Source organism: Talpa europaea, assembly GCF_964194135.1.
Source record: "Talpa europaea genome assembly, chromosome: 8".
Classification (NCBI taxonomy): Eukaryota; Metazoa; Chordata; class Mammalia; order Eulipotyphla; family Talpidae; genus Talpa; species Talpa europaea.
The window spans coordinates 53,750,410-53,775,775 of NC_140075.1; the positions used below are offsets into that span (position 1 = coordinate 53,750,410).

At 36.6% G+C, this 25,366-nt stretch overlaps 1 protein-coding gene across 1 annotated transcript in view; it reads left to right on the plus strand.

Moving 5' to 3' along the window:
- Positions 1-8,345: 8,345 nt before the first annotated feature.
- Positions 8,346-25,366, plus strand: part of PIAS1 (protein inhibitor of activated STAT 1) — a gene marked incomplete at both ends in the record, with an annotated part of 85,894 nt that continues 68,873 nt past the window's right edge. The window contains 2 exons of the mRNA XM_084239764.1: positions 8,346-8,378; positions 16,940-17,384. Coding sequence (XP_084095890.1) covers positions 8,346-8,378; positions 16,940-17,384 — 478 coding nt within the window. The remainder of the gene's footprint in view (positions 8,379-16,939; positions 17,385-25,366) is intronic.

Sequence of the window (25,366 nt, forward strand, 5' to 3'; positions counted from 1 at the left end):
TAGTGGAAAATTTTTAATTACATGTGTGGCTTACATTTGCAGCCTATGTTATATTTCTTTTGGGCAATGCTATTCCAGAAATATCGTCATCAATAAGTAGTACGGAGATTTGGAGGGAAGACACTATAGGAGTCTATAGAACCCAGTATAAGAATCCTCTGGGAGAGGGAGTGGATGTTTCTTAGACTTATTTTCAGTGAGTTCTCTGACGCTTTCTCTTCAAATGTTCTTATTGTTTAGTTCTTCTACCTCTACTTCATTTGCCCCATAGCTGACCTCAAGGAGTTTGCCTTATTTTTTGTGGAGGAGAGAAATATCCAGAACAAATATAATAGAAAGAATACAGTATAAAAGTGTAACCATGTAAATAGTTAACAATGTTTTCATAAGAGGAAGAGGTCATTTCTTGCTAAACTTAGACCTTAAAAGAGAATACTTTTGATAGTTTGTGATTACAGGGGGGTTATTTCAAGCAGAGGAAACAGCATAAATAAAGTAATGAGGAGAAAAAACATTGAGATATGTTTATGGAACACCTAGATCTATGTGTGGAGATCTATGCAAGGAAGTAATGTGAATTCTGGGGAGTTGGGAACAGATGTTACCAGAATTTTTCACATTGAAATTACCACATTGAAAGTACCACATTGAAATGGTACTAAATTCTATAAAGGAAAAGGAGGTAATTCTATAAGAACTTGTAACAAGGAAACCTGACCTCGGTTGGGTGCTCAAGGAAGGCTCCCCTGTTTCCGAATTATAAATACTCTCCACATCCAAGTCTTGTTATAGCTGTCTTAATGCTGTATCTTCCTTTCCTTCCCAACCAAAATACTCATTATTTTAGACTTTAATAGTTTCATATCGGTATTAATTAACAACCTCTAAAGTGGTCTCATATCTAATTTTCTTTTTAAAATGTATTTACTCTTCAGTCATGTTAACTTTTTGATTATATATCAGCTGCTTTCCTACTCCTACAATTCCTTCAATCTGAAAAATTTTATAACCTTCCATTCTTTGTAGGATTAAGAACAAATTTCTTTAGCTTAGCCGTTCAAAATATGTAAATTGTTGTTTGGATATCAATAATGTGTAAGTAGGTACTGGGAAGAGTTCTATAATATCCTTATTTGTGGGAGAGAATATGTGTAATTTCTAGTAGGTTTGTACTACCAGTATGGTTCATAATAATTGACAGATATCAGACTATCATTACTTACACACTGAAAATGAACAAGACACAGTTTGTAGAGTAAGAATTACATTTTGGTAGAGAATAGAGAAATGAATAGGGCCTTCCTACGTATAGCATAAGTGGGTTAAACCAGGGAGCATATGAAAGTATAAATTTACTGAAATTGAGGATGTCCTAAGGAAAGCATCCCAAAGGTGATGACATCTAAGTTGAGATTTGAATGAGTTGGAGGTACCTAAGAAAAAGCTTGGGATGGGAGAGGAAAGGGATTTCTCATTGAAAAAACAGCTTGCTGTTCCGGGGGGTTAATGGCAATGACTGATACACTGGATCATGAAGTATATCTTAGGCCATGCTGAGAAATTTGGCCTTTATCCTGAGTGCTGTAGGACTCATTGAAAGATTTAAGCATGAGAATGATATGATCAGACTTGGATTTTAGGAAGATCACTTGTTTGTCAAATGATTTGGAAGAGATAATATTGGAGACCGAACAGTTGAGTCCCTTCAGATTATCTAGGGAAGAGTTAATGGTAGTCTGTTTTAAAGTGGTAATATTTTAAGGTGGCTGACTTGACATGACTTGGTAAATAATATGAGTGAAGGGGAAGTTGGTATAGAAGTTTCTCGCTTAGATAATTGGTTAGGTGGCTGGAAATTTTCAGAGAAATTCATTGTGTTAGTTTTGGACATGTTGATTACTTAGTGATATTTAGCAAAAGTGAATTTGTAATTCAAAAGATAAAGGCTAGGCTGAAAATATTTAGAAATTATTAACTTAGAGGTGGCATTTTGTAAGTCTAGAGGAGGTCCCCCAGAAAGACTTTGCCTAGTGATGGTAGAAACACGCTTTCTGAGGAACTCTCACAATTAAGGCCAAATTTTAAGAAATAATTTCTTAAAATCTTTTTTAAACCTTAAAACATTTGTGTTTATGGACTGCTTTAGTGCTTTTAAGAGCTCCCTTTTCTGGGCCTCCCCGGTGGCACAGCGGTTGAGCGCTGGGTTGCGAAGCTGCCCGCAGCTTCTGCAGCGCCGGTTCGAGGGTCCCACATGGCACGCAGACCTCTCCTGCCGCCTGCTGCTCCCCTCAGCAGTGTACTTCGTCTGTTTGCCTGTTCTGCTCTCTGCTCTGGCTCCGGTGAATTCTCTCACCCTCCCGACTTCTGACTGTACCCAGTGCTTGTATAAATAAATAAATAAATCTTTAAAAAAAAAAAAAGAGCTTCCTTTTCTTACAACTAAATTCTATAGTAGATTCTTTTTTGAATTATGCAGAGATATCTTTTACTGTCTGAATCTGGTTTGTGAGTTCAGTTAGTAAGAATTCAGTAGTCCAGAGTATTTTGAAAATATAGATTCGATTGTTAGCAAAGAACTCTTTCAGAAATTTGAGAAAAGGGGTACTAAGAATCATTTATTTAACATTTTGATTGAATGCAATAACATGCTGTCCATGTTAATTTGACATTTGATAAAAACAGTTGACATATTTCATAATGTGTTTAGAGTATTAATTCTAGGGTGAGCATGTATAATTTAATAATCAAACTGCACACTTAAGAGTAGAGGGGAGCTTTTAATAACTTTGCTAGAACAGGCATAAATTGGAACTCCTGGAAAACTTGAAGATCTTGTAATTTTTTCCAAAATTCTTTTGCAAAGTACTAAGAAATGAGATGATAACATTAAACCGTGATAATAATGAAGGATTTTGTGGACAAGTAAATTTGCAAAATGTTAGGTACAAAGTTAATATATTTCTTTCTCCTGGTCTTGGGACCTTTAATGTGTTCATCTGATTTGAGAAGGGAGGGCATGGTGAGGAATTACAGAATTTTAATTTTGTGACCTGTCTTGCTACAGAACCCCATTTCTCTGAATATCTATTAATATTATGAACCTAGTTTGGGAAACGCTGGTTTAGCGTATACTGTCTTTTAAATTGTGCTCTTTACACATGAAGTCCAGTCAGACTGCTTTGTTAAATGTTTTAAGATTTTGATTGATGATGTCTAGGCAGCTAATTATTAAAATAACTACAATTTGCAGTTTTAAAATGATAGAACCTCAATTACATTTTCCTGAAAAATACTGCAGTTTTGTTATTAGGGAAACCTTGAGGATTGAACATTAATATTGAATTTTTAAGGCTTTCCATGTTATTTCTGCCAAAGGACAAATTGCCTGTGTTTGTTTCTTCCTTTATTTATCATTTTAGACTTAAGATGTAGTGATAGGTCTTCTTTCTCCTTTGTTACAGAACTTGTCTCCACATTTTTGATCTTCAAACATAGTTATGCCTTCTAGATTTAGGAAATAAAGAACTGAACTTTTTTTTTTTTAAGATTTATTTATTTTTATATAAGGGCTAGGGTACAGGCCAGAGGCATGAGAGGATTCAACAGAGACAGAGAGGGGAGCAGAACAGGCAGATGACAGAAATACACTGCTGAGGGGAGCATGGGCGCAACAGGAGAGGTCTGCTGCACCATGAGGGTATCTCCCATGCCGGCTGGGATTGAACCCGCACTGCAGAGACTGCGAATTCTTTTAGCATAACTATGTACGTTTCTTTTTTCTTTTTTTTGACTAGTTTATAAGTTGCCTGTTAAACATTACCATTAAGTTCCCCCCTCTACTTTTGAGCCTAAAAAAAATTACTTTTCATTGTCAATAATTTAACATTGTTATTGTTATTAATATTCTGGGTATGTTAAAATAGATGCTGTTAGGGTTCTTGGTGTCAGAAGTTTGTGAGTAGCTCATCTTCCCTCTCCTCCGTACATTTCAGAAAGTGTGTTGTATGCTTTCATGGGCCTCATCTTAAAATGTATTTTTATGTATATTAATAGAATTTCTCAGGAGAGAATATGAATATTTTCTTATACATGCCTTCTTTATAATTATGCATGCAAATGTCATAATGATCTCTTTTGAAGGTAATGATCTGTGTAGATTTTGTAGTAGGTTAGCAGTTTTCAGAATGAAGCGTGTTTTTGTTGTAAACTTGTCTTATCTGTAACAAATAAAATAGCTAGGTGAAAGTATCCTGTATAGAAAAGGGTGGGGATATTATTAATAGATTTCTGATGGAATTTAAAAGTGCTCAAGCAAGGTGTCATTTTAAGACTTGTATAGCTTTTTCCTGCTATCTTTTTTTTTTTCCTATTTAATATTTCTCTGTATTTTGAGAGTGATCATTCCTAGGGCTTTTAGAGCATTTGTGTATATCTCTTTCTAAGCTTGTTTTCTTATGAAGTCTATAAATCAATTCTGGACAATAACCTTAATTATTTTCCTATATACCCTGGCAGTGTTTATTGAGTAATTATGTTAAAATTGGGGGAAAACAGTCATCTGATTCCTAAGTAATTGAAGAATCATTCTCATTTGTAACCTTAAACTTATCATTACTGGGAGGCAGTCTCTTATGATGTGCCCCTGGGGTGCTGTAGTTTTGCCCATGTTATATCCCAAGTTTTAAGGGTCATCTATGAATATTTAAGAGCTAGAACTCTCAGATTTTTCATATGCCACAAAACTGGGGAGAAGTTAGATGACAGAAACAAAGGAAGTTAGTTCATCGCCACCATCTCTTGGGCACTTACTTACTATGTGTCATGTACTATACTTAGCACAGGTGATATGGAGATAAGTGCTTGTCCTTGAAAAGCTCAAAGTCCAGGGAAAGACACAGACTAGAAAATCTCTGATCCACACTGTGCTAAGTGCTACAATAGAGGATGTAAGGTACAGTTCTTCAAAGGATTTTGAAAGAGTGGAATGATAAACTGGAAAAAAAAAAAAAACAGCACTAAAGTTGTACTTTTAAATTAAAATAATTGTATTAGAGCGTAAGGTTTAACTTAACAGCCATTCAAAAAAAAAAAAAAAAAAACAGCCACCTAAAAAAAAAATCAGTAAAGGTTTTAGTTAACTGCAGATTTAATACCAGTAACTTACAACTCCCCCTCCTTGCTGAAACAAAAGCTTATATCACATACCACATCCTTCCCCTTGCCCAAAGAAAACAAACTAATCACCCAAAATGTGAATGCCTTATTAGGCTACATTAGTAGAATATAGTGCTCATAATAAGAGAGGTTATTAATGCTTCTGTTTTCAAAATTAGTACCATAGACTGCAGAATTCCCAGAGAAGAGTGATCATGGTGGGAAGGGTCTAGGAACCAAGCCAGATGTAGAACAAGAACTCTTGACATATTGTAAGAATAAACTATGGTATACCAACAGGACAAAATTTTAGATCGAGTGAAAAGAAAATTTTGATTTATAGAGCTTTTAGATATTAGAGGCTGTTTTAAGGTTAGCTTGTGAATTCTATTAGCAATTTCAGCAGAGGCTGGGGCACCATTATGCATAGAAGTTACAGTAAAGCTTCATGTGTATTAGATGGAGAATTGGAAAAGAAGAGCTCTGAAGTTTTATGTTATATATCCTGTGATTTCACTGTTTCCAAAAACATTTTCACATTATCTCAAATATCTTTAATTGTCAACTTTGGCATCTGACTTTTGAGTCTGAGCTCCACCACTCTGTAACCTTGAGTATGTTACACATGTTACTCTGAAGGAGTTCTGTTACTTTCCTTAATCTTTTCTGGGACCAAGATTGAAGGCTATGATTGAAAGACTTTGTTTAGTTTTAGAATACATTTCCCGCCCCATTTTTTTTGGGTTGATACTTGTTTTCTTCCTACTTTTAGGTTTTTTAATTTCCCCTCAGAGTACACTGTTTCTTTCCTACTTCTTATCTTGTTTGAAACTTAAATTAGGTGAAATGGTATCTGCAAGTGCAGGTGCAATAATTCTCTTTGTTTTTGGGTGGTAGATGAGTTGGGAAAGAATATTCAAATCTTTTTGGAATATGACGGACTCTTAAGTTTCTTAAAGCCCTTCTTCTTAACTTTTTACATTCCATATTTTATTTGAAAAGTGAATAATGCTTGTTTTCATGGTCATAATAGATACTAACTTGTAAAAGATGCACCTATAGCTAGAATATGAATGCAACCTGCAGTTTTTCTTTAGTCCTATTTTTATTTCCTCTGTCACAAGTCCTTCTTGGTGATAGCACTCAAGCTGAAGTGGCTGGCGATATCTTGATAGTGCTGAAACTTTAACCCCTGTGCCACTGGGGAGGCCCCTCTTGGGCTTTTCTTGTTTCATCTATCCTATAGGTGGCTACTTGAATAATTTTAAACACTATTTTAGTCTAATTTTACTGCTTCCAAATATGTGTTTACTCTATGACTTGATCACTATGTACAGTTTAAATTCTTTAACTGTCATTTAGTGCCCCTGTCCCAGTATAATAACATACCCTGCCCTGAGATCTGTGACAAGACACTTACATTGTTTGAGGTTATGAGCTTAGCCACTGGGGTTTGAGGACAGGTTTGAACCCTGTCTCCATTACTTATTTACTGATTAGCATCAGGTGTAGCATCAGTTTTCTTTCCCATATAGTGGAAATAATAATGGTCTTTTTCTTGGGTTCATGTGAAGGTTAAATAAGATAATCTTGTTTACTATAACTAGTGTAATTGGAATATTATAAATACTTAACATATGTTTATCATTTTTATTCTGTGAACCCACTTAAAATTTTAATTGAAAACATTGCTAATATAGAAACATAGATTTCATTGACTGTACAGATTATAGAAAAGTAGAAGAATAAAAAGAATAATTTCATTTACTAGAGTTAGACTGTTAGCGGGAAATGATGTCCTGAGCTAATCCCATACAGGCTTTGTGGACTCCACTCCCACTCCAGACTAAAGCCATCAAGACATTGGGAAAGACAAATCCCATCACCACCAAAAGGAAGGTGGCTGGAACCTGAGGGTGGAGTTAAGCAGCCAGGTTGGATATAAAAACCAAACACGCAGGCATTGGGTGGGCTCGCTGTCGCTTGCCTCCTGGCTTCATGGCTCCTGCCTTGCAGCCAGCTCTCAGGGTGCCATTTGGGATTCCAGATCGGCGGATTGGGTAGGACTCATTTAAAACTTTGTCTCCCACTTTTCTCCCTGAGCTGTACATTTCCTCATTTCCCCTCCCCTTGTAAATAAACCTTTTATTAACCTTTCGCGTGTGCCTGCAATAGAGCATTGATAAGTCCTTTTAAGCGCGCGGGTGAGGACCCACAGTCATGCACCCTGTTTTGTATTGGGGCTGCCCTATAACAGTTTGGCGCCCAATGTGGTTTCCAAGTTACACCTGCGGTTGACCAGCCCAAAGTAACATTCCTTGCGCGGGTGAGGACCCACAGTCAGGCACCCCGTTTTGTATCGGGGCTGCCCTATAACAAGACCATTATCAAATTTTGACATTTTAAAGAATTCTTTGGGAACTTCTAGTTAATCTCTCATTTTTTTGAAGTGGGGAATCAGACTCTGAGAAGATTCTGATTCTATAAGTTAGTAGTAAAGTCAGTAGTAGAACACAAATTCTATATATACTCCACCGTATTTTTTAATACACTACCTGGCACAAAGTAGGTTTTCAGTAACTTTTGAGAAGTGAACTAATAGGATGTTTATGTGTGTGTCTCTCTCTGAAGACAGCCTTCCCTATGTGCTCATTGTTCCTAGATTCCCACTATGTACATGCATGGTTAGGTGCAGTGCATTGACCCAAAAGGCATTTGTTGAACATTTGTGTGCATAGCAGCTCTTTACTTAGTCATATTTTCCTGTCTGCATAAAAAGCTTGGCTATGTGTGAGAATTTTAAACTAAGCTTTTCAGTTACTTTGTCTTTTTTATTAGAAGTACTTTATCCAGATTTTAAAATGTTCTGAGTTGGGATTGCTATTTTTAGTCTCCAGGTTATCATCTGGAAAGTGTTTTTAAGAACATTGCCCATGTTTCATGAAATGTGGTAATACATAAATGGGGGTGATGTTTAAATTACCCATCAAAAAACAGTCATGGCATACCATTTCAACAGGGTTTAACTTTATATTTTGCTTAAAAGAAAACGAGAGCTCTGTATCGTCATGCTGTGGGAGCTCAGTGCAATCCATGTAGTGGAATAGAGACTGGGAGAGGAGCAAGATGATCGTGTAAGGAGTAGAGGCACTGTTGATCATTTTTCAGTTATCTTGTATTGAGAAATAAAGATGAGAAATTGGGTGGAACAAGATTATGGAGAAGTATGTACCCAGCCTGGTGTGTTGCTTTAGTAGTAGAAACTGTCTAACTAGGTTTTCTGGTTGAACTGGACATTGTTGACAAGTTGCTAATCTAACAACTGCTTATTAACTATTTCAAATGGAGAGGATTAGGAATGATCCAGAAGTCAGTCCATTGAATGAAGAACCTGACTTTGAAAATAAAAATATTTTTTGTCCTACTGTACAGACTTTAATGTATGCAAGTGTAAAATTTTTTCTTTGCTTTTGTGGATAGAAAACAAAAAGTATAAATGAAATATTATGACATTGTTAAATCCCTATTTTGTCTGTCTTCAGAATTCATTCTGATTTACAGCTGATTATAAATTGAATCCAGATAAAGATTCATAATATGGAGTCTGCTGTATGACTAATCCTTCAAACCACTGCAGTAGGATGTGTGAATGAGAATAATTATGTTGTTAAACAGGAAGTGCCTAATTCTTATTCACGATTTAGATATGACCTTTAATAATGTGAGGTCATAGCTAATGAAACAATAAAACTGGCACTTTCAATTTAATTGCAAAAGCACTCTGTCTATAATACTTGTTGATAATGTTTGAGTGTTTATCATTCTCAGAATATTGTCTGTCTCTGTAGTTGGAATAATGTTTTATATATATGCATACACGCATTTAGATAGATATATATGTTTACATATGTGTTTGTAAAGTTTTACATTCATGAAAAGGATTTTAAGGGAAATGTTTTATTGAATGGTGAGGGCCTCTGCTTCCTCTCTCACCATTCCCTTACTCTGCCCTGAGAACACTAGAAGGCAACCTTACACTGCCAAAGCTGGAGATTGGAGAATTCCTTTCTATTAAAAGTGATCAGAAAAAAGGAGTTCTCAAAATAGCCGGGTTTTTCTCTGGTCATTCTAGAATGAAATACCCTACTCTGTTCACTCACATATCTTCCAACCATCTTTTTAGTGTGTTACTCTTAGGTATAAATACACAGCCTCTTATTTAAGAAAAACATCAAGTATGAATGACAGACCAACACAAATAGCAAAAAAGAACTCAGGTTATAGAGATAGTGCAGGGAGCAGAAGAAAACAACACTGCCAAATACACAATATATTTATATTCCCAGAGAATAAAGAAGATATTACATTCATGCAAAATGAGAACAAGATTTAGGAAAAAGAGAAAAGAAAAGGAAAGCAATAAAAAGAAGATCTCAAGGAAATTAAAATTTTTATTAGAAGGGTTAGAAGATAAATTGGAGGAAATTTCCCAGAAAATAAAGCTGAAAGACAAGGGATGTAAAATGCAAAAAAAAAAAAAAGGGGGCAAAGGAAAATTAGATCAGTTTAGGAATCAGCATCAGATAGTAAGATCAGTATCTAAATAATAGGCATGCAAGAAAGAAGATAGAAAAAGTAGAAGAAAGATTACTGTAAGAAAACTTCAGTAGTAACTGAAGAACATGCAGCTCTAAAATTTGAAGTCTCTACAGTTATCATTCATACATTTAAATAAACCAACCCAATCCTAAGACATGACATTGTGAACCTTCACAACATTTTATGAGAGGCTTCTATAAACTTAAGGGGCATAGAAGGAAATATAGGTGAAACACTACGTGATATTCACATCAAAGACATCTTTATAGACACATCACCCAAAGCAGTGATAGTGAAGGCAGAGATAAACGGCTGGGACTACATCAAATTAAAGAGCTTCTGCACAGCAAAGAGACAATAACAAAAACAAAGAGAAACCCCACCAACTGGGAGAACATTTTTGCACACAACACTAATGATAAAGGACTGATCACAAAAATCTGCAAAGAGCTGATGAGACTCAACAACAACAAAGAAAATAATCCAGTCAAAAAATGGGCAGAAGAGCTAAAAAGAAACTTCTCTCAAGAGGAAATGCAAATGGCCAACAGGCATATGAAAAAATGTTCAACATCACTTGTAATCAGGGAAATGCAAATCAAAACTACCATGAGATACCATCTTACACCAGTGAGAATGGCACATATTAAAAAAACTAGCAACAACAAATGTTGGCGAGGGTGTGGAGAAAAAGGAACTCTTCTGCACTGTTGGTGGGAGTGCATACTGGTCCAACCACTATGGAGAGCTGTGTGGAGATTTCTGGACCTACTAAACATAGAGCTTCCATATGATCCAGCAATTCCACTCCTAGGTATTTACCCAAAGGACACAGAAACATCAATTCCAAAGAACACCTATGTTTACAGCAGCACTATTTACAATAGCTAAGCTTTGGAAACAACCCAAATGCCCAAAAAATAGATGACTGGATCAAGAAGATGTGGTACATATACACCATGGAATATTACTCAGCATTCAAAAAAGATAAACACATGCAATTTGCAGCAACATGGATGGCGCTGGAAGGGATCATGCTCAGCGAAATAAGCCAGAAAGAAAAAGAAAAATACCGGATGGTCTCACTCATAGCAGGAATCTAGAAAACTTAAATAAGGGACCAGGAAAATGAATAACTATAAGAAAGTGAAAATCAAAATCAACAAAAAACTATGAACCAGAGACACTCTATGGGGGTTAGGGGGCAGGAGGGGAGGGCTTGGGGTCAAAATAAGGGGGTTGCAATTGTATGGGGAATATAAAAATAAAATTTATTATTAAAAAAATGAACAAAGTAAAATTTATAGCATATATAAAAATATATATAATATAAAATATATATATAATGTCATATATAAATAAATAAATTATTAAAAAAAGGAAAAAAGAAAGAATGGAGTAGGATCAAAACAAGGGGTTGGAAATTGTATTGCGACTATAACCAAGATGAAAATGCATACATTGTGCAAAAATGAAAAATGATGTAAAAATATATATAAAATTTAAAATATATAATAAAGTTAAAAAAGAAGAAAAAAAAACTTAAGGGGCATATGAAAGATTGGGGATCAGAGAGGTGCTAGGCTTTTTAACAGCAACACTGCAAGCCAGAAGAAAAAGACTTCAAAATTTGGACAGAACATGCTCCCTGACTAGCTCAGTTATTAAGTACAGGTAAATGAAGATTTTTTAGACAGTACAAGGAATTTAAAAATGTAATTGCCATGTCCCCTTTCAGGAAGCTAGTGAAAGAAATGCCATACTGGAAAAAGAAAAATACCGGATGGCCCCACTCATAGCAGGAATTTAGAAAACCTAGATAAGAGACCAGGAAAAAGACTAATCAATACAAAGTAAAAATCAAAATCAACAAGCAACTATAAACCAGAGACACACTAGGGGGGTGGGGTGGGGGGGAGGGGAGGGAGGGGCCGGGAAAGGAAGGGCTAGAGTTAAAATAAGGGGGGGGAGGTTTGCAATTGTATGGGGAATATAACCAAAATGAAAATGCATACATTGTGCAAAGATGAAAAAATATGTAAGAATTATATAAAATAAAATATTTAAATTAAAAAAAAATGCCGTACTGGAAAGAGAGAAGCAAGAAAGATGAAGTGGGAGCAAACAAGCAGGAGGTTCAATAGGGAAGGAGCGATAAGGGAATTCACAGTATAAGCTAAAGGGAAATTCTGTGATCATAGCTGGTACCAAGCCTAGAAAGCAAGCAGTTCAAACTGGAACCTGATGAAGGGCTATAGGTGGTATATTTTTTAAAAGAAATTACAACAGGGCCTCCCCTGGTGGTGCAGCAGTTGAGCGCTGGGCTGCGAAGCTGCCCGCAGCCTCTGCAGTGCCGGTTCGATCCCTGGCCACCAGCAAGGGTCCACATGGGGTGCAGACCTCTCCTGCAGCCTGCTGCTCCCCTCAGCAGTGTATTTAGTCACTCTGCCTGTTCTGTTCCCCGCTCTGGCTCTGGTGAATCCTCTCACCCTCCTGCGCTTCTGACTGTACCCAGTGCTTGCATAAATAAATAAATGAATCTTAAAAAAATAAATATATATAAAGAAATTATAGCAGAGATATGTTTAGTATGTTTGTTGAGAGGAATGTTACATGTTTAAGCAGATTTTTGAGGTGAAAAGTAAGCAAACACAAAATGATGCAATTACTAAGTATAAGGAAAGTAATGTTGAGCAAAAAACAGAAGAATAAACATGATGCACTTTGGCCCAGCTGTGACAGTTATTTACAGACGTAGTAATAATGTAAACACCAGTGATTAATGAAATCAAAATCATTATGGGAAAATGGGCAAGAGAGGAGATGTAGCAGAGTTAAACCATTTTTCTAAAAAGAAAAATTTTAGTTATATAGACCTACTATAGAGAATGTAGTATAAACTGCCAGAAGAAATAACTAAAAAGACTTGAAAAGAGTTGCTTCAGCGATATGCAAAATGGGGGTCTGATGAGGGTCATCTCTTTTTCTTGTAAAAACAGGTACATGTCTTTCAGAGTAAAAAAATCAATTTTAAAAAGATAGCCTTCACAGAGCACTTTTGTAGAATATATATATTTATTTCTCAAGCATTCTAAATTCCCTAGGATTCTGAGAACTGTATAATTTGGGGATGTAAAGTCAGCAGAATGCTCTCTGAGGAGGTAATGATTTCTAGTAGTAGTGGTGGTTTGTTATTCTTCGTTATAAATATTCATTTTGTTGTAGTGCTAACAAATGGAGATTTTAAACCACATGGCAGATTAAAATATATTGCATTTCAACATCTCAGATTTAAGTGTTTAGTTTCCCTCTTTGTTGTCAACACTTTATATTGTGAATTGACTGCTCTATGCTTCTCTGAAGCTTTTTGTTGAGTGATGTTTCAGATGTTAGTGTTTCCCGTCCCTCCTTATTTAGTGTTTAAAAATACAGCATGCTTATTACAGTCCTTAAGAGTGTGTATGCAATAGTTGCTCCAAAAGCAATACCTGATATAAAATGCAGAATTTTTTCAGAGCCCAAATTTTGTAACTTGGTACAGAGATTGACTATTAAATAAGTTAATCTTTGAAAGAGTTTTTCTGTTTCCTAATTAAAAGGCACTTGGATTATTTCTGTAAAAGACAGTGTCAATCTAAAAGCAGAGCATTGAACAAGTTTCTTGAGAGCTTGTTTGGTGCTCCTAGCAGGGGAGAGCAGCTACGCATATCCTTCACTGAATGGGCTGTCTCTTCTCAGGAAGGGCGGGCCTCTTTCTTCACTATTCATTGTGTGCAGCTTCAGGAGGATGGCTCAAGGAGCGGTGAGGGAGGAAGGGTCATCTGCTCAGCCAGCCATATCAGACACTCAGCCCTAATGATCAGTGGGTGACATGTCGCAGCCACATTGCCCTCATATAGGCAAAAGAATTAATCATGCTAGGCCTCCTTTTCCCATCTGTAAAGTGAGAATGTTATAGGACAGGGAGAGGGGCAGCCCAAACCCCGCAAACCTGCCTATTCTAAATGGGTTCTGCCATCCGCCGCATCAACACAAAACATATGAGACTTTAATGGGAAGGAACTTAAATAAAACTAGGAAACCATACAGGAAAGGCAAAGAGTCTAGTTTCTAAATGAAGCACCCAAAGTTACCCATCCCCTCGTGGGTAAAAGTCCATCCATATGGGATTGGCCCTGAACAAGGCCCCAAAGCCTGCCACAAGTCTAAAGCATCTTCCAGTGGGGACCCACAGAAAAGGGTCAGAAACAACCAGACAAGCCCGGAAGGAAAAGAGCAAAATCAACATCAAGATAAAAGCTGCCATTGTCACCTCCCCACGGTCTCACTCACATCTGTGTCACCCAGTCCACGACCAAAAGACAAGCGCAGTTTCTTCACATGTCTCTAGGTTCCACGCGCCTCCTCCAGGTCTCCTGGCTCCATCCTGCTTCCTTCCTCAGTCTCTTCTGCAGCTTCTCCTCTTCCTGCTTAGCCCCACCCTCCCTTGGGTGGGGCAGGGAACCTCCCCCTTTCCTGGGGACCACCCTGTTACAAGAATACCTACCTCCTAATTGTGATGGTTAATTATGAATCCTGTAAAAACAAAATTCTGTTACGTTAACTTTTTTCTTTTGATCAAGCAAGAAATTTTATTTTATGTGAATTATCAGTGTATTTTCCACAAAACTAGGACAAGAATACATGTGTTCTGCATTTAAATCTGTATGCCCATAAAGTAAAGACAAAAGATTCCTTCAGTGAAGAATTTATGGTAATCATTGAATTTTTGGTTTTGTTTGTTTTTGACTAAGGAGAATGGGGTTGAAATGAAATGGAAAGACAATTTTCTCTTTCTGAAATTTGTACTGTTTTCTCTGTAAAACAAAGAACATGTGACCAAATCCAACTTGTTTTTTTTTTTTTATGTATTTATTATCCTCCCCCTTTCATTGCGTTAGCCAAGTTTTCTTTCTATTTTTTTTTTAAAGATTTGTTTATTTATTTATACAAGCACTGGGTACAGTCAGGAGCACGGGAGGGTGAGAGAATTCACCAGAGCGGGAAACAGAGCAGGCAGAGTGACAAAATACATTGCTGAGGGGAGCAGCGGGCGTGGCAGGAGAAGTCTGTCGTGCCATGTGGGACTCTCCCTGGCAGCCAGGAATCGAACCTGCGCTGCAGAGGCTGCGGGCAGCTTCGCAGCCCAGCACTCAACTGCTGCGCCACCAGGGGAGGCACATCCAACTTAAGTTTTTTAACTTCTAATCTTTAAAGTATAATTTGTGCTCTTTCTTTAAAAGTAGAAGCTTACTTATTCATAGTGCTTTTCTGTTGAAGTCCCCGTTCTTTTTATTTTTTAAAATTTTCTAATTTTCTCTGTTCTTTTTAAAATAAGTAATGAAAATATTTAAAACTATTTTGTACTCAGGGCATTTTGGAGAGTAGGGAGAAATTGATATTCTGCAGACTTTGTAGTTAGTAATTATTTTATCTTATTTAAAAAGAAAAACATTTATAGGATTTGGGGTAGAATTTATTTTTAAGGTCTATTTTATATATATCTTTGCATACCTTCTATGGAACTTCAGAGTTTAGGAGTTCATGTGGATTTATATTATAGCTATATATTTAACTTATCACTGGAGATTCCACGCTCAACATTCTTTTTTAGGTGTGACTTTCTTCTTTTTCATTCACCCAGGGTTACTGGCCCAGGCATTACTGTTGTCAGACCCTAATATTAGACGCTGAGGGTTGCATGGTCTTGTGCCCTCGAGGACCTCAATCTGGTCATGGAATCACTTGTATAAACAGAAAATTACAATACAACAGGCTAAGTACTAAAATAAAAAATATGAAAAATGTCCAGTGAGAGTAATTGAGGAGAAGTCATTAGTTCTGCTAGGTGTAATGAACAAGACTGACAAAAAGCTGGACTTTGGGCTTACAACAAGCATTTCCCAGGATAGAGAATTAGGGGAAGGGTTCATATATCCTTGCTTAGCCAGCTGTATTACATGTAAAGCATTTTATATACTTTTTTGTCATTTTATTTATTATTTTTGCAACCTGCAAATAACTTTTGGTGGATTGGCTTGGGAGCATGTTGTCACAGGACATGGTGGTGAATTTGGGGAGGTAGCTTACAGTTGTGGAAATAGAGAGTATATGGTAGGCTTACATGTGTCTTCACATCCTTACACTGGTGTCAGTCACAGCAAGGTCAGAATTCTGCTATTAATAGCTGTGTGATCCTGGGTAAGCCATTTCTTCTTTTTGGATTCCGTTTTCCTCTGCTTTAAAAGAGAAGATTCGTATCCATCCATGGGCATTTCCTATTGGTAGTTGGGGTGGAGGGAGGGAGAAACTGTGACAAATAAATTTGGGAACATGGGGTTAAACACAATTAAGTAGATTTCTTTACTGTAGCCTTATATATTAGTGGCAAGTAGATGACATTCCTGGGCTTTTTAAAGTCAAAACTTGTGTGTGGAATGAGTGGGGTCAATAATATTTATAGCTCTGTCCTTTTCCTAATGGGTTAGTAGAAAAAGCATGGGCTTTAGAAATACGTATATCTGGATTTGAATCCTGAATGCTATTTAGTAACTCTGTGACCTTAGGTATGTTATTTAACTTTTCTGAACTGGTTTATTTATGTGTAAAGAGGAAGACTAATGCCTTATGGAGCTGTTAAGATTAAGCAATGCTTCATATGAAAATATCAAATATAATACTTCATGATATATTATTTATATTTTGCCCACATCTGGTGTTTGAGGTGGGCTGTTTATGTGTTTCATATATACTTATAGAATTTCCCCAAGAAAACAAAGTTAGCTCATTATATTTTACCATCCACATAGCACTCTCCTGGAGTCTTAGTAAGTGTGCTTGATAAATACCTGACAGTTTTTTCCAAAACAGTGGAATGAGATGAGATATGGTCCCACTTGGTGCATATTTTGTTTTACATTTTTCATAACCGTGGGTAGAAGTTAGTGAATTTATGGGTATTAATTTTTAATTTCTTTAGTTACTTATGTTAAATGATTAACTTTTAAGTTTGAAGTAAATAGGATTGACTGTAAATGAGCGATCTTTAAGCAACCCACAAGGAGAAAAGGTTGTAATAAAGTATTGTTTAATATTGCAAATTATATTACTGGAATACTAATGTATTACATTTTGTTTTGTCTCTAAGCAAATGGTTATGAGCCTTAGAGTTTCTGAACTCCAAGTACTGTTGGGCTACGCTGGGAGAAACAAGCACGGACGCAAACACGAACTTCTCACAAAAGCCCTGCATTTGCTAAAGGCTGGCTGCAGTCCTGCTGTACAAATGAAAATTAAAGAACTCTATAGGCGGCGGTTCCCCCAGAAAATCATGACACCCGCGGACTTGTCCATCCCCAACGTACATACAAGTCCTATGCCAGCAACTTTGTCTCCATCTACCATTCCACAACTCACTTACGATGGTCACCCTGCATCATCACCGTTACTCCCTGTTTCTCTTCTGGGACCTAAACATGAACTGGAACTCCCACATCTTACATCAGCTCTTCATCCAGTCCATCCGGATATAAAACTTCAAAAATTACCTTTTTATGATTTATTGGATGAACTGATAAAACCCACCAGTCTAGGTAAGATTATTTTATAATGGTTATTTGGGGGGAATAAATTTTCACTTAAGCCTTTGAATTTGACAGCTGTTTGTAATGAAATTTGCTTTTGGTAGTAACATCTAGATGACAAAAAGGATCTTTCAATTTTAGATGAAAACAAATACAGAAAAGCTATCTTTAGACAAAGGAAAATAAGACTTAGTCAAGTTCCCAGTACTGGTTGCTTACATAGTAAATACTAAAATGTTTCAGAAAAGTGCAGTAATTTTAGATTGTTCATCAATATTTTACAATACTCTTCTAAATTGAAAAGTCTAAACCTCTGAATTCAGTTCTTAATTTTCAGGGGTTGATGATATCGAAAACAAATGACTAACAAGTTGAGATTATTTAAATGGGTAAATAGTTTTAATTATTACAAAAGAAGATTTGAGGTTCAATGTGTATTATTTCAGTTTGAACTGACTTTTTCAAGTGGATATATCTGCTTTGCAGGTACACACATGATCATGGTCTGTAAAACAAATCACTTGAAATTTTATTTGTTGTGTTTTCCCATCTAATTACCATCTAGCATATTAATAGAATTCAATGTATTAGTGTCACTTTAGTTGCTATAATGATGCTTTATTTAACATAGAATAAAACTGACCCTATCTCTAATGCCTTTGGTATGATGTATTTAAAATATCATACTTCCAGATTTTGGTTCATTCTTATTAAATCAGTGTTTGCCAAACTGTGGCTGGCAAAGCCAGTGCAGCCTATGACCTGTTTTTGTGTGGATCTGAACTAAGAATTTTTTTTATATTCCTAAAGGGTTGCAACTAAATAAATAAAAAAGAATATATAATAGAGACCATGTATGTCTGAAAAAACTGAAATATTTACTTTCTGAGTCTTACAGGAAAAATTTGCTGATCCTTATTACAAAATATTAAATATTTCAGCTTGGGGATTGGTGAACGGTGAATTTTGAGAGTATTTAGTGAAATTTTTTGGACTGGAAAGTGTTTTTAGTTATATTTAGCAAAATTTACCTGAATAAATGAAGATCATAGAAGTTATTTTCAAGCAACATGGATTTTATATAACATTTTAAAATAGCCATAGTAAGAAAACTTTTATTGAGAACCTACTACATACTTATAAAGCATACATATTTATAAAAAATGAAAGCATTAAAGACCTTTCCAGCTTAGTATATCTGCACACTACGTGTACAAGCAAGCTAGGTTTCTTGTTTTTTAACAAGAAATCATATTATATATACTATTCTATGACTTTCCCTTTTTCGACATATTGCTATATTATAGACACCTCAGTGTCTATGTGGTATGTGTGTGTACAGGCACACAGGGGTTGATACAAATCCATATTTAATAAAAAGCTACATATATACATACACACATGCATATGTACACACGCATTTGGTTTGTTGGGTGTGTATGTGTACACATATATGTCCATATATATATATATATATATATATATTTTCTAGCTCATTTCTTATTAAAGACTACATACCAGCCAGCCGAGAATTCCACATGGCATGGCAGACGACTCCTGCCTCGCCTGCTGCTCCCGTCAGCAGTGTGCTTCAGTCAGTCTGCCTGTTCTGTTCCCCGCTCTGTCTCTGGTGAATCCTCTCACCCTCCCGCACATCTGGCCTGTACCCCAGTTCTTGTATGCATGAATAAATAAATCGTAGAAAAAAAAAAAAAAAGACTACATACCAATCCACAATGTAAATGTTCTCTGTTAAAAGACAAAATTTTCAGCTAAAACTTAAAAGGAAAAAATGGTGGCTTTTATTGATTTCCAGTTCTCAGATATTCATCTGTTCTTAATAATTAATGTATTTTGCTGTTTTAATTTCCATTGATATAACTTCCAAATAACAGTATGAATAGATGATACTTCCATATGTATCTAAATCTTGTTATGGAGAGTAGAAATTCAAACTGAACATCATCTTGGTTATATTGGATAATTTAATTAGACTTAAGAGAATTTTCAAGCCTCCCTGGTGGCACAAGGGGTTAAGCACCATGCTGTGAAGCGATCTGCAGCCTCTGCAGCACAAGTTCCATCCCCAGCCGGCCAGAGAGAAACCCACAGGGCGAAGCAGACCTCTCCTGTCTTGCCCACTGCTCCCCTCAGCAGTGTATTTCAGTGTATTTCATTCTGCCTGTTCTGTTCCCTACTCTGTCTCTGGTTAATCCTCTCAAACCTCCCCACCCCCACCCTGCATCTCTGGCCGGTACCTCAGCTCTTGTATGCATAAATAAATAAATCTTTAAAAAAAGGAGAATTTTAAATTACTTTTACTGAGATAACTTTGTTGGGACACATATGCTGTATGTTCTTTCTAATTGTCTGCTGTCTTTTTATACCTACATTAGCATGTGACTGAGGGGCACCCAGGGACCCCCAGACTGTTAAGGGGTACATGCTTTGGAAGGCCATCTGTACATACAAAGACAAAGGAAGCAGACTCTTAGTATGAAAGATTTTTAATAGAATTAGTGTGCATAGAGAGAAAAGAAAGATTGTTCCAAATAAAACTCCAAAAATTACCTATCCCCTTGTAGGAGAATGCCCAGTCAAACATATTTGGCCCAAAGCAGGGCTGCTGAGACCTAAAAGCTTGCCACACATCTAAGGTACCTTCTGGCAGGGAACCACAGGAAAGGGATTAGCCAGATCCCAGAGAGCTGAGGCAGGAGAAAAGCACAAATCAAAATCAAAGTACAATCGAGACAATGGCTGCCATTGTCTCTGCCAAGGATAGCCTCCCTGTATATCTCTCACCCACATGTTTCTTATAAGTATCTCTTCCAAGTCTCTCTACATGTCTTTCCTCGACGTGTGTCCTCCAAGTCCCTAGGTCCAAGTTGAAACTAGAAAAGCAAGAGAGTGAGTGACCTGCTGGCCTTCCTGCCTTGTACATAGGTTCAACTGGCCACTCATTTCCTAGTTGCCAATAACTTTTCAACCCCCTCAGGAAGTCCAGTCATAGTATACTGGGACTTGTAGGTCACTACATGAAAGGTCACTACATGTAAGTAGGGGTGAGGAAAATGACTCCTCCTCTTCACAGAGCGGTATCTATAATACCTGCATAGAATCTTATATGTCATTGTTTTAATGTTTTAAACTTTTATCCTATTAAACACTCTGGGAGAGATTCTGGAGGAGCAGAACTTAATACCCCATTGGAAGGCTGAGTTCCTCCAAGCCCACAGTTTGACCCTGGGTCTGCACTGCTCTGTGGTGGCCCTGACACTGAGCACAGGGAACACAAGTCCAAACTAAGTTGTGCTCTAAGAGTAAGACCCTACATATAGGGTCTCAAAAAGTACAAAAAACAGTATATGATAGCTCATTAGTAACATATTCATTATATACTGATGTATTTTAAATATAGAGGGCTAAATAAAATACATTAAAGTTGAAAAAAACATGTATTTTTAATCTACTTATATTTTCATTTGCTGTGAAAACACTTTTTAATTTGAGATAATCCTAATTTTTTTCTTTTTGCTTTTATTTCCCTAGCCTTGTTGATAGAATCTCCAAAAATATCTTTATCATTGATACCATGAAATCACCAATGTGTTCTTGTTCATATTTATTGTTGCAGGTCTCATGTCTATATCTTTAATCCATTTTCAGTTAATTTTTGTGCATGGAGTTAGAGTGTTCCAGTGTCATTCTTTTATTACAAGTGGCTGTCCAGTTTTCCTAGTACTAGTACTATTTGTTAAAGAGATTGAGCATTATTTCTAAACCATTGTACTGTTGTTGATTACTGAAGAATATCCCCTTTTATCCAATTGAATTTCAGCCTGTAGATAATTGATAAAATGGATGATGAAAATGATCTGATCATAACTTAAGCATCTTAACTTTAGTGTAAAATATTAATGATTATTCGTCTGCCAATCTTTTGATAAAAGTCAAGTGTTTTATTTGAGACTGCTGATTTACCAGTTTTAAATTCTTTAAGGCAGTGAGGGTATTTAAAGATTTTTACGAAGCATTTTGAGTACAGAATTTGTTATAACTGAAAAAAAATTCTTTTATAGTTATGTAACTTGCCTAATTCCATAGCATTTTTTAAAGTAACTTGCTTTTATCCTGTCTTCGCAGAACATTCAACTTAGTTTTCATAACAACAGCAACTCTTTCTTTTTTATATTTCATCTTTTTTTGTTAATATTTAAGTTTTATAATTACAAGTGCAACTGGCATAAGCAATTTGAGCATAAACAACTCTGGTTCTTGGTAAGTGCTCCAAGTAGCATGAGCAAAAAGAAGTACTCGTGAGCAGAAAGAAGTATGCAGAAGCACTGGAGAGTGGTCTATAGGCGCAAGCAGTCAGCTTGCTACTAGAGCATTTGTCAGGATGTTTTCTAGAAACAATGGAGAACATAGGTTGGTCTAACTGAGAGCAGATGAGTTAAAGCTTTTACTGATTTCTTTTACACCATTCTTGTTTAACTCTCTGAAGACAGTGAAATTAGAAGTTTAATTGCTCTCTTGTTTAAGAATAATTTTAAGTGGTTTCTTCTGTAGAAGAGCTATGTGGATCATGATTATGGTTGAGTGTTTTTGTTTTATTTTAGAAATTTACTTTTATCTCCCTCTCTCTTCTTTGGGAGGATTATAATGGTGGGTGGGGAGTGGGGAGAGAAGTATGAAATAAGCAAATTGTTTCTTTATCTTTTAATTTTGTTTGTAGTCTTTCTTTTTAAATTCATTTCAATCCTTTTTTCTAACACCCCCCCACCCCCCAGCTACAGTAACTAACGAGGATAGGATAAAAATACGCAGTCATTTTCTCTGAAAATTTTTTTTTTTTACTAAAAGTTGTCATAAAATATTGGAAATTGTCTGGAAGACTATCTCCTATTCTTGGTCCTCTTAAATTCCGAAAGTATCCAGTGTTGTTTGGAAAGTATTTGGCTACTACACACTGAAGAATCTGAGACACATTTTAATTGAGCACATGGATGTTGTTTTTCAATTTGTGATTAAAGGAGTCACTTGTTTGTCTTTTTTAATTCTGGAAGGTGGCTTCTTATTAAATCTTAATGTTTATCGAACCCACTTTTCCATTAGACACCATGAATATTGGTTGTCCAGGTTATATATATTTGGATTTTCCTGAGCTCTGTTACATATTGTTCTAACTTGATGTGGGATCAGCATACCAATACTTCCTGGGAAGACCAACAACCTTAGGTGTACTGGGTTGACATGTCAGTATTTTAGATAGCTAGGTCGATCTCTTTCTTTTTTAAAGTTCAGCATGTTATGTAGAAACTTAGAATTATTTTAGGCTTGGGAAGACATGTATAATTTATAGAAAAGGTCTGAATTTTAAAAAATATATTTATAAGCTTGGGTTTTGCCTTATGAAAAAAGGCAGCAGATGCTTCAGCACTTCTAAATAGTTAAAATGATCCATCTTGTTTTGTGCAGTGTTTGTAAGGTTTCTGCTACATCTTAATAACATTGGTTACCAGTGTTTTCTGCCAAGAGCTCTGCTGGCATTGGATTAGATTTCAGTTTCCTTCTCCTCTCATTTTTTATAATTGAGTTTGCCTTCCTCCACATGCCTAATAGCCAGAGCCTGGAGATCAGGTGATGCAAATTCAAGGACGCAGGCTCCGATAAGTCATTAGAAAGGGCATTCAAAGGTTTTATGATTCACTCTACTCTGCTTTTAGAAATTTGCCTTCTAACAATTCAACACAAGCTGTGCTCTTCTGTACTTGAATTTTGGGAAATCAAAAGCACTAATTTTTTTCTGTAGGCGGGTTTCTTCCCTAGAAACTTTTCTTCCTAATTTGGCAGCACTGGTTTCTGAATTTTAAAACAAGATCTAGGCTTTACCTTTTAAATCTAACATTCCTCTGTAGATAATATTCTTTTTATCTAGTGAATTTAATGTTTTAGGGCCTCCCCGGTGGCACAGCGGTTGAGCGCTGGGTTGCGAAACTGCGCACGGCCTCTGCGGCGCCGGTTCGATCCCCGGCTGCTCCCCGGCCACCGGAGGAGGGTCCCACATGGCGTGCAGACCTCTCCTGCCGCCCGTTGCTCCCCTCAGCAGTGTACTTCGGTCCTTCTGCCTGCTCTGCTCCCCGCTCTGGCTCTGGCTCTGGTGAATTCTCTCACCCTCCAGCGCTTCTGACTGTACCCAGTGCATGTATAAACAAAAACAAACAAACCAGCAAACAAATAAATAAAGCATGCCTCTATTAAAAAAAAAAATAATGTTTTAATTACTCTCTTTATAGTGGCCTGGAAGCTTGTAGGAACTTTAATAAATAGTGTCTGTATTCTTTTTTTTTTTTAACTTTTATTTTCTTACATGTTAATCTTTTTTTTTTTTTTTAAAGATTTATTTATTTATTCATACACGTACTGGGTACAGTCAGAAGCGCGGGAGGGTGAGAGCATTCACCAGAGCCAGAGCCAGAGCAGAGAGCAGAACAGGCAAAGTGACCAAGTACACCGCTGAGGGGAGCAGCGGGCGGCAGGAGAGGTCTGCGCGCCATATGGGACCCTTGCACATGTGGGACAGTGCCATGTGGGACCCTTGCCCTGCACTCAACCGTTGCGCCACCAGGGGAGGCCCAGATGTCTGTATTCTTGAGGGTTAATCTTGGGGACTAAGAATGATATACTTTTTTTTTTTCTTTTGGTTGGAAAGGAATCTTAAATAGAATCAGTAAAGAATCCCTCTGTATAATTGTAAATGTAAAAATAAAAATTTTAGGTGGTGAGATTGGTAAGTAAGCCACTTGAGTGCAGAAGTAAGTATAGTTTAACATAGAAATCCAACATACAAGATTTTACTGGGATGGAATTTAAGATAAAACATGTAGTATGTATATATTGTTTGAAAGGCAGTGCTTAAGAATTTACCAGTTCATTCTGTACCACTTCTGCCCAATCTCTCCAGCACAAATTGAGTTACCTTGGGAGCTGCAGACCAGCCAGCTTGAGGACTTGGTTGTGGTAATCATGGAGCACTTAGGGAGAACTTGTTTTTGACTAACCACACCCCTCCCCCCTTTTAAAGAAACTTTATTGGTAGATAACTGGGTGATTGGAAGAAAATTTGTATTCATTCCTTTTCTTGAGCCATGATATTTCAGTATTGACAGTGCTTGCAGATGATCCCAATAGTTTTTTTTTTTTTCCCCTTGCTTTTTCTGATCCCAATAGTTTTGAGCAAAGATTAACCATTCTAATTCTTTGACACTACCTCTGATAAAATTTATTGACCAAGATAATAACCTTTAGATTTTGGAGATCCTGCAGTGCTAAAGAATCTAGTTGTCGAGTGTAGTATTAGAATTAAATCACTTTAAAGTAGGTTAAAAATGAAAAGGCTGAATTATATTTTAAAAACAATTTCAATTTATCACTTAGAATTTATCACATACATTTAATGCTCTATGTTCTCTGCAGTTCGTAAAGTTTTGTTTTATTATTTCAGAGCTATATTTTCACTATTTTATTTCTACTTTTAGATGTTATTACTTTAAAAATTATTTTGATTTTATTACAAAAGATAGGAACTAAAAAGAAAAACCACTTATCTATAATATACTCATAGCATTTTGTTCTTTTTACCGTTACCCTCATGTAAAGTTTAAAAGTAAAGTTAGCAATTTATGTTTATATACAATTTAAGAAGTCACAAAGGAAATGATAGAATTGATTACATAAAAATATCAAACCTCTATGCACCAGTGTTTTTAAAAAGCCCAAGTGTAAAAGTAAATGCCAAAGAGGGCCTCCCCGGTGGCGCAGCGGTTGAGCGCTGGGTTGCGAAGCTGCCCGCAGCCTCTGCAGCGCCGGTTCGATTCCCGGCTGCTCCCCGGCCACCAGAGGAGGGTCCCACATGGTGCGCAGACCTCTCCTGCCGCCCGCTGCTCCCCTCAGCAGTGTGCTTCGGTCCTTCTGCCTGTTCTGCTCCC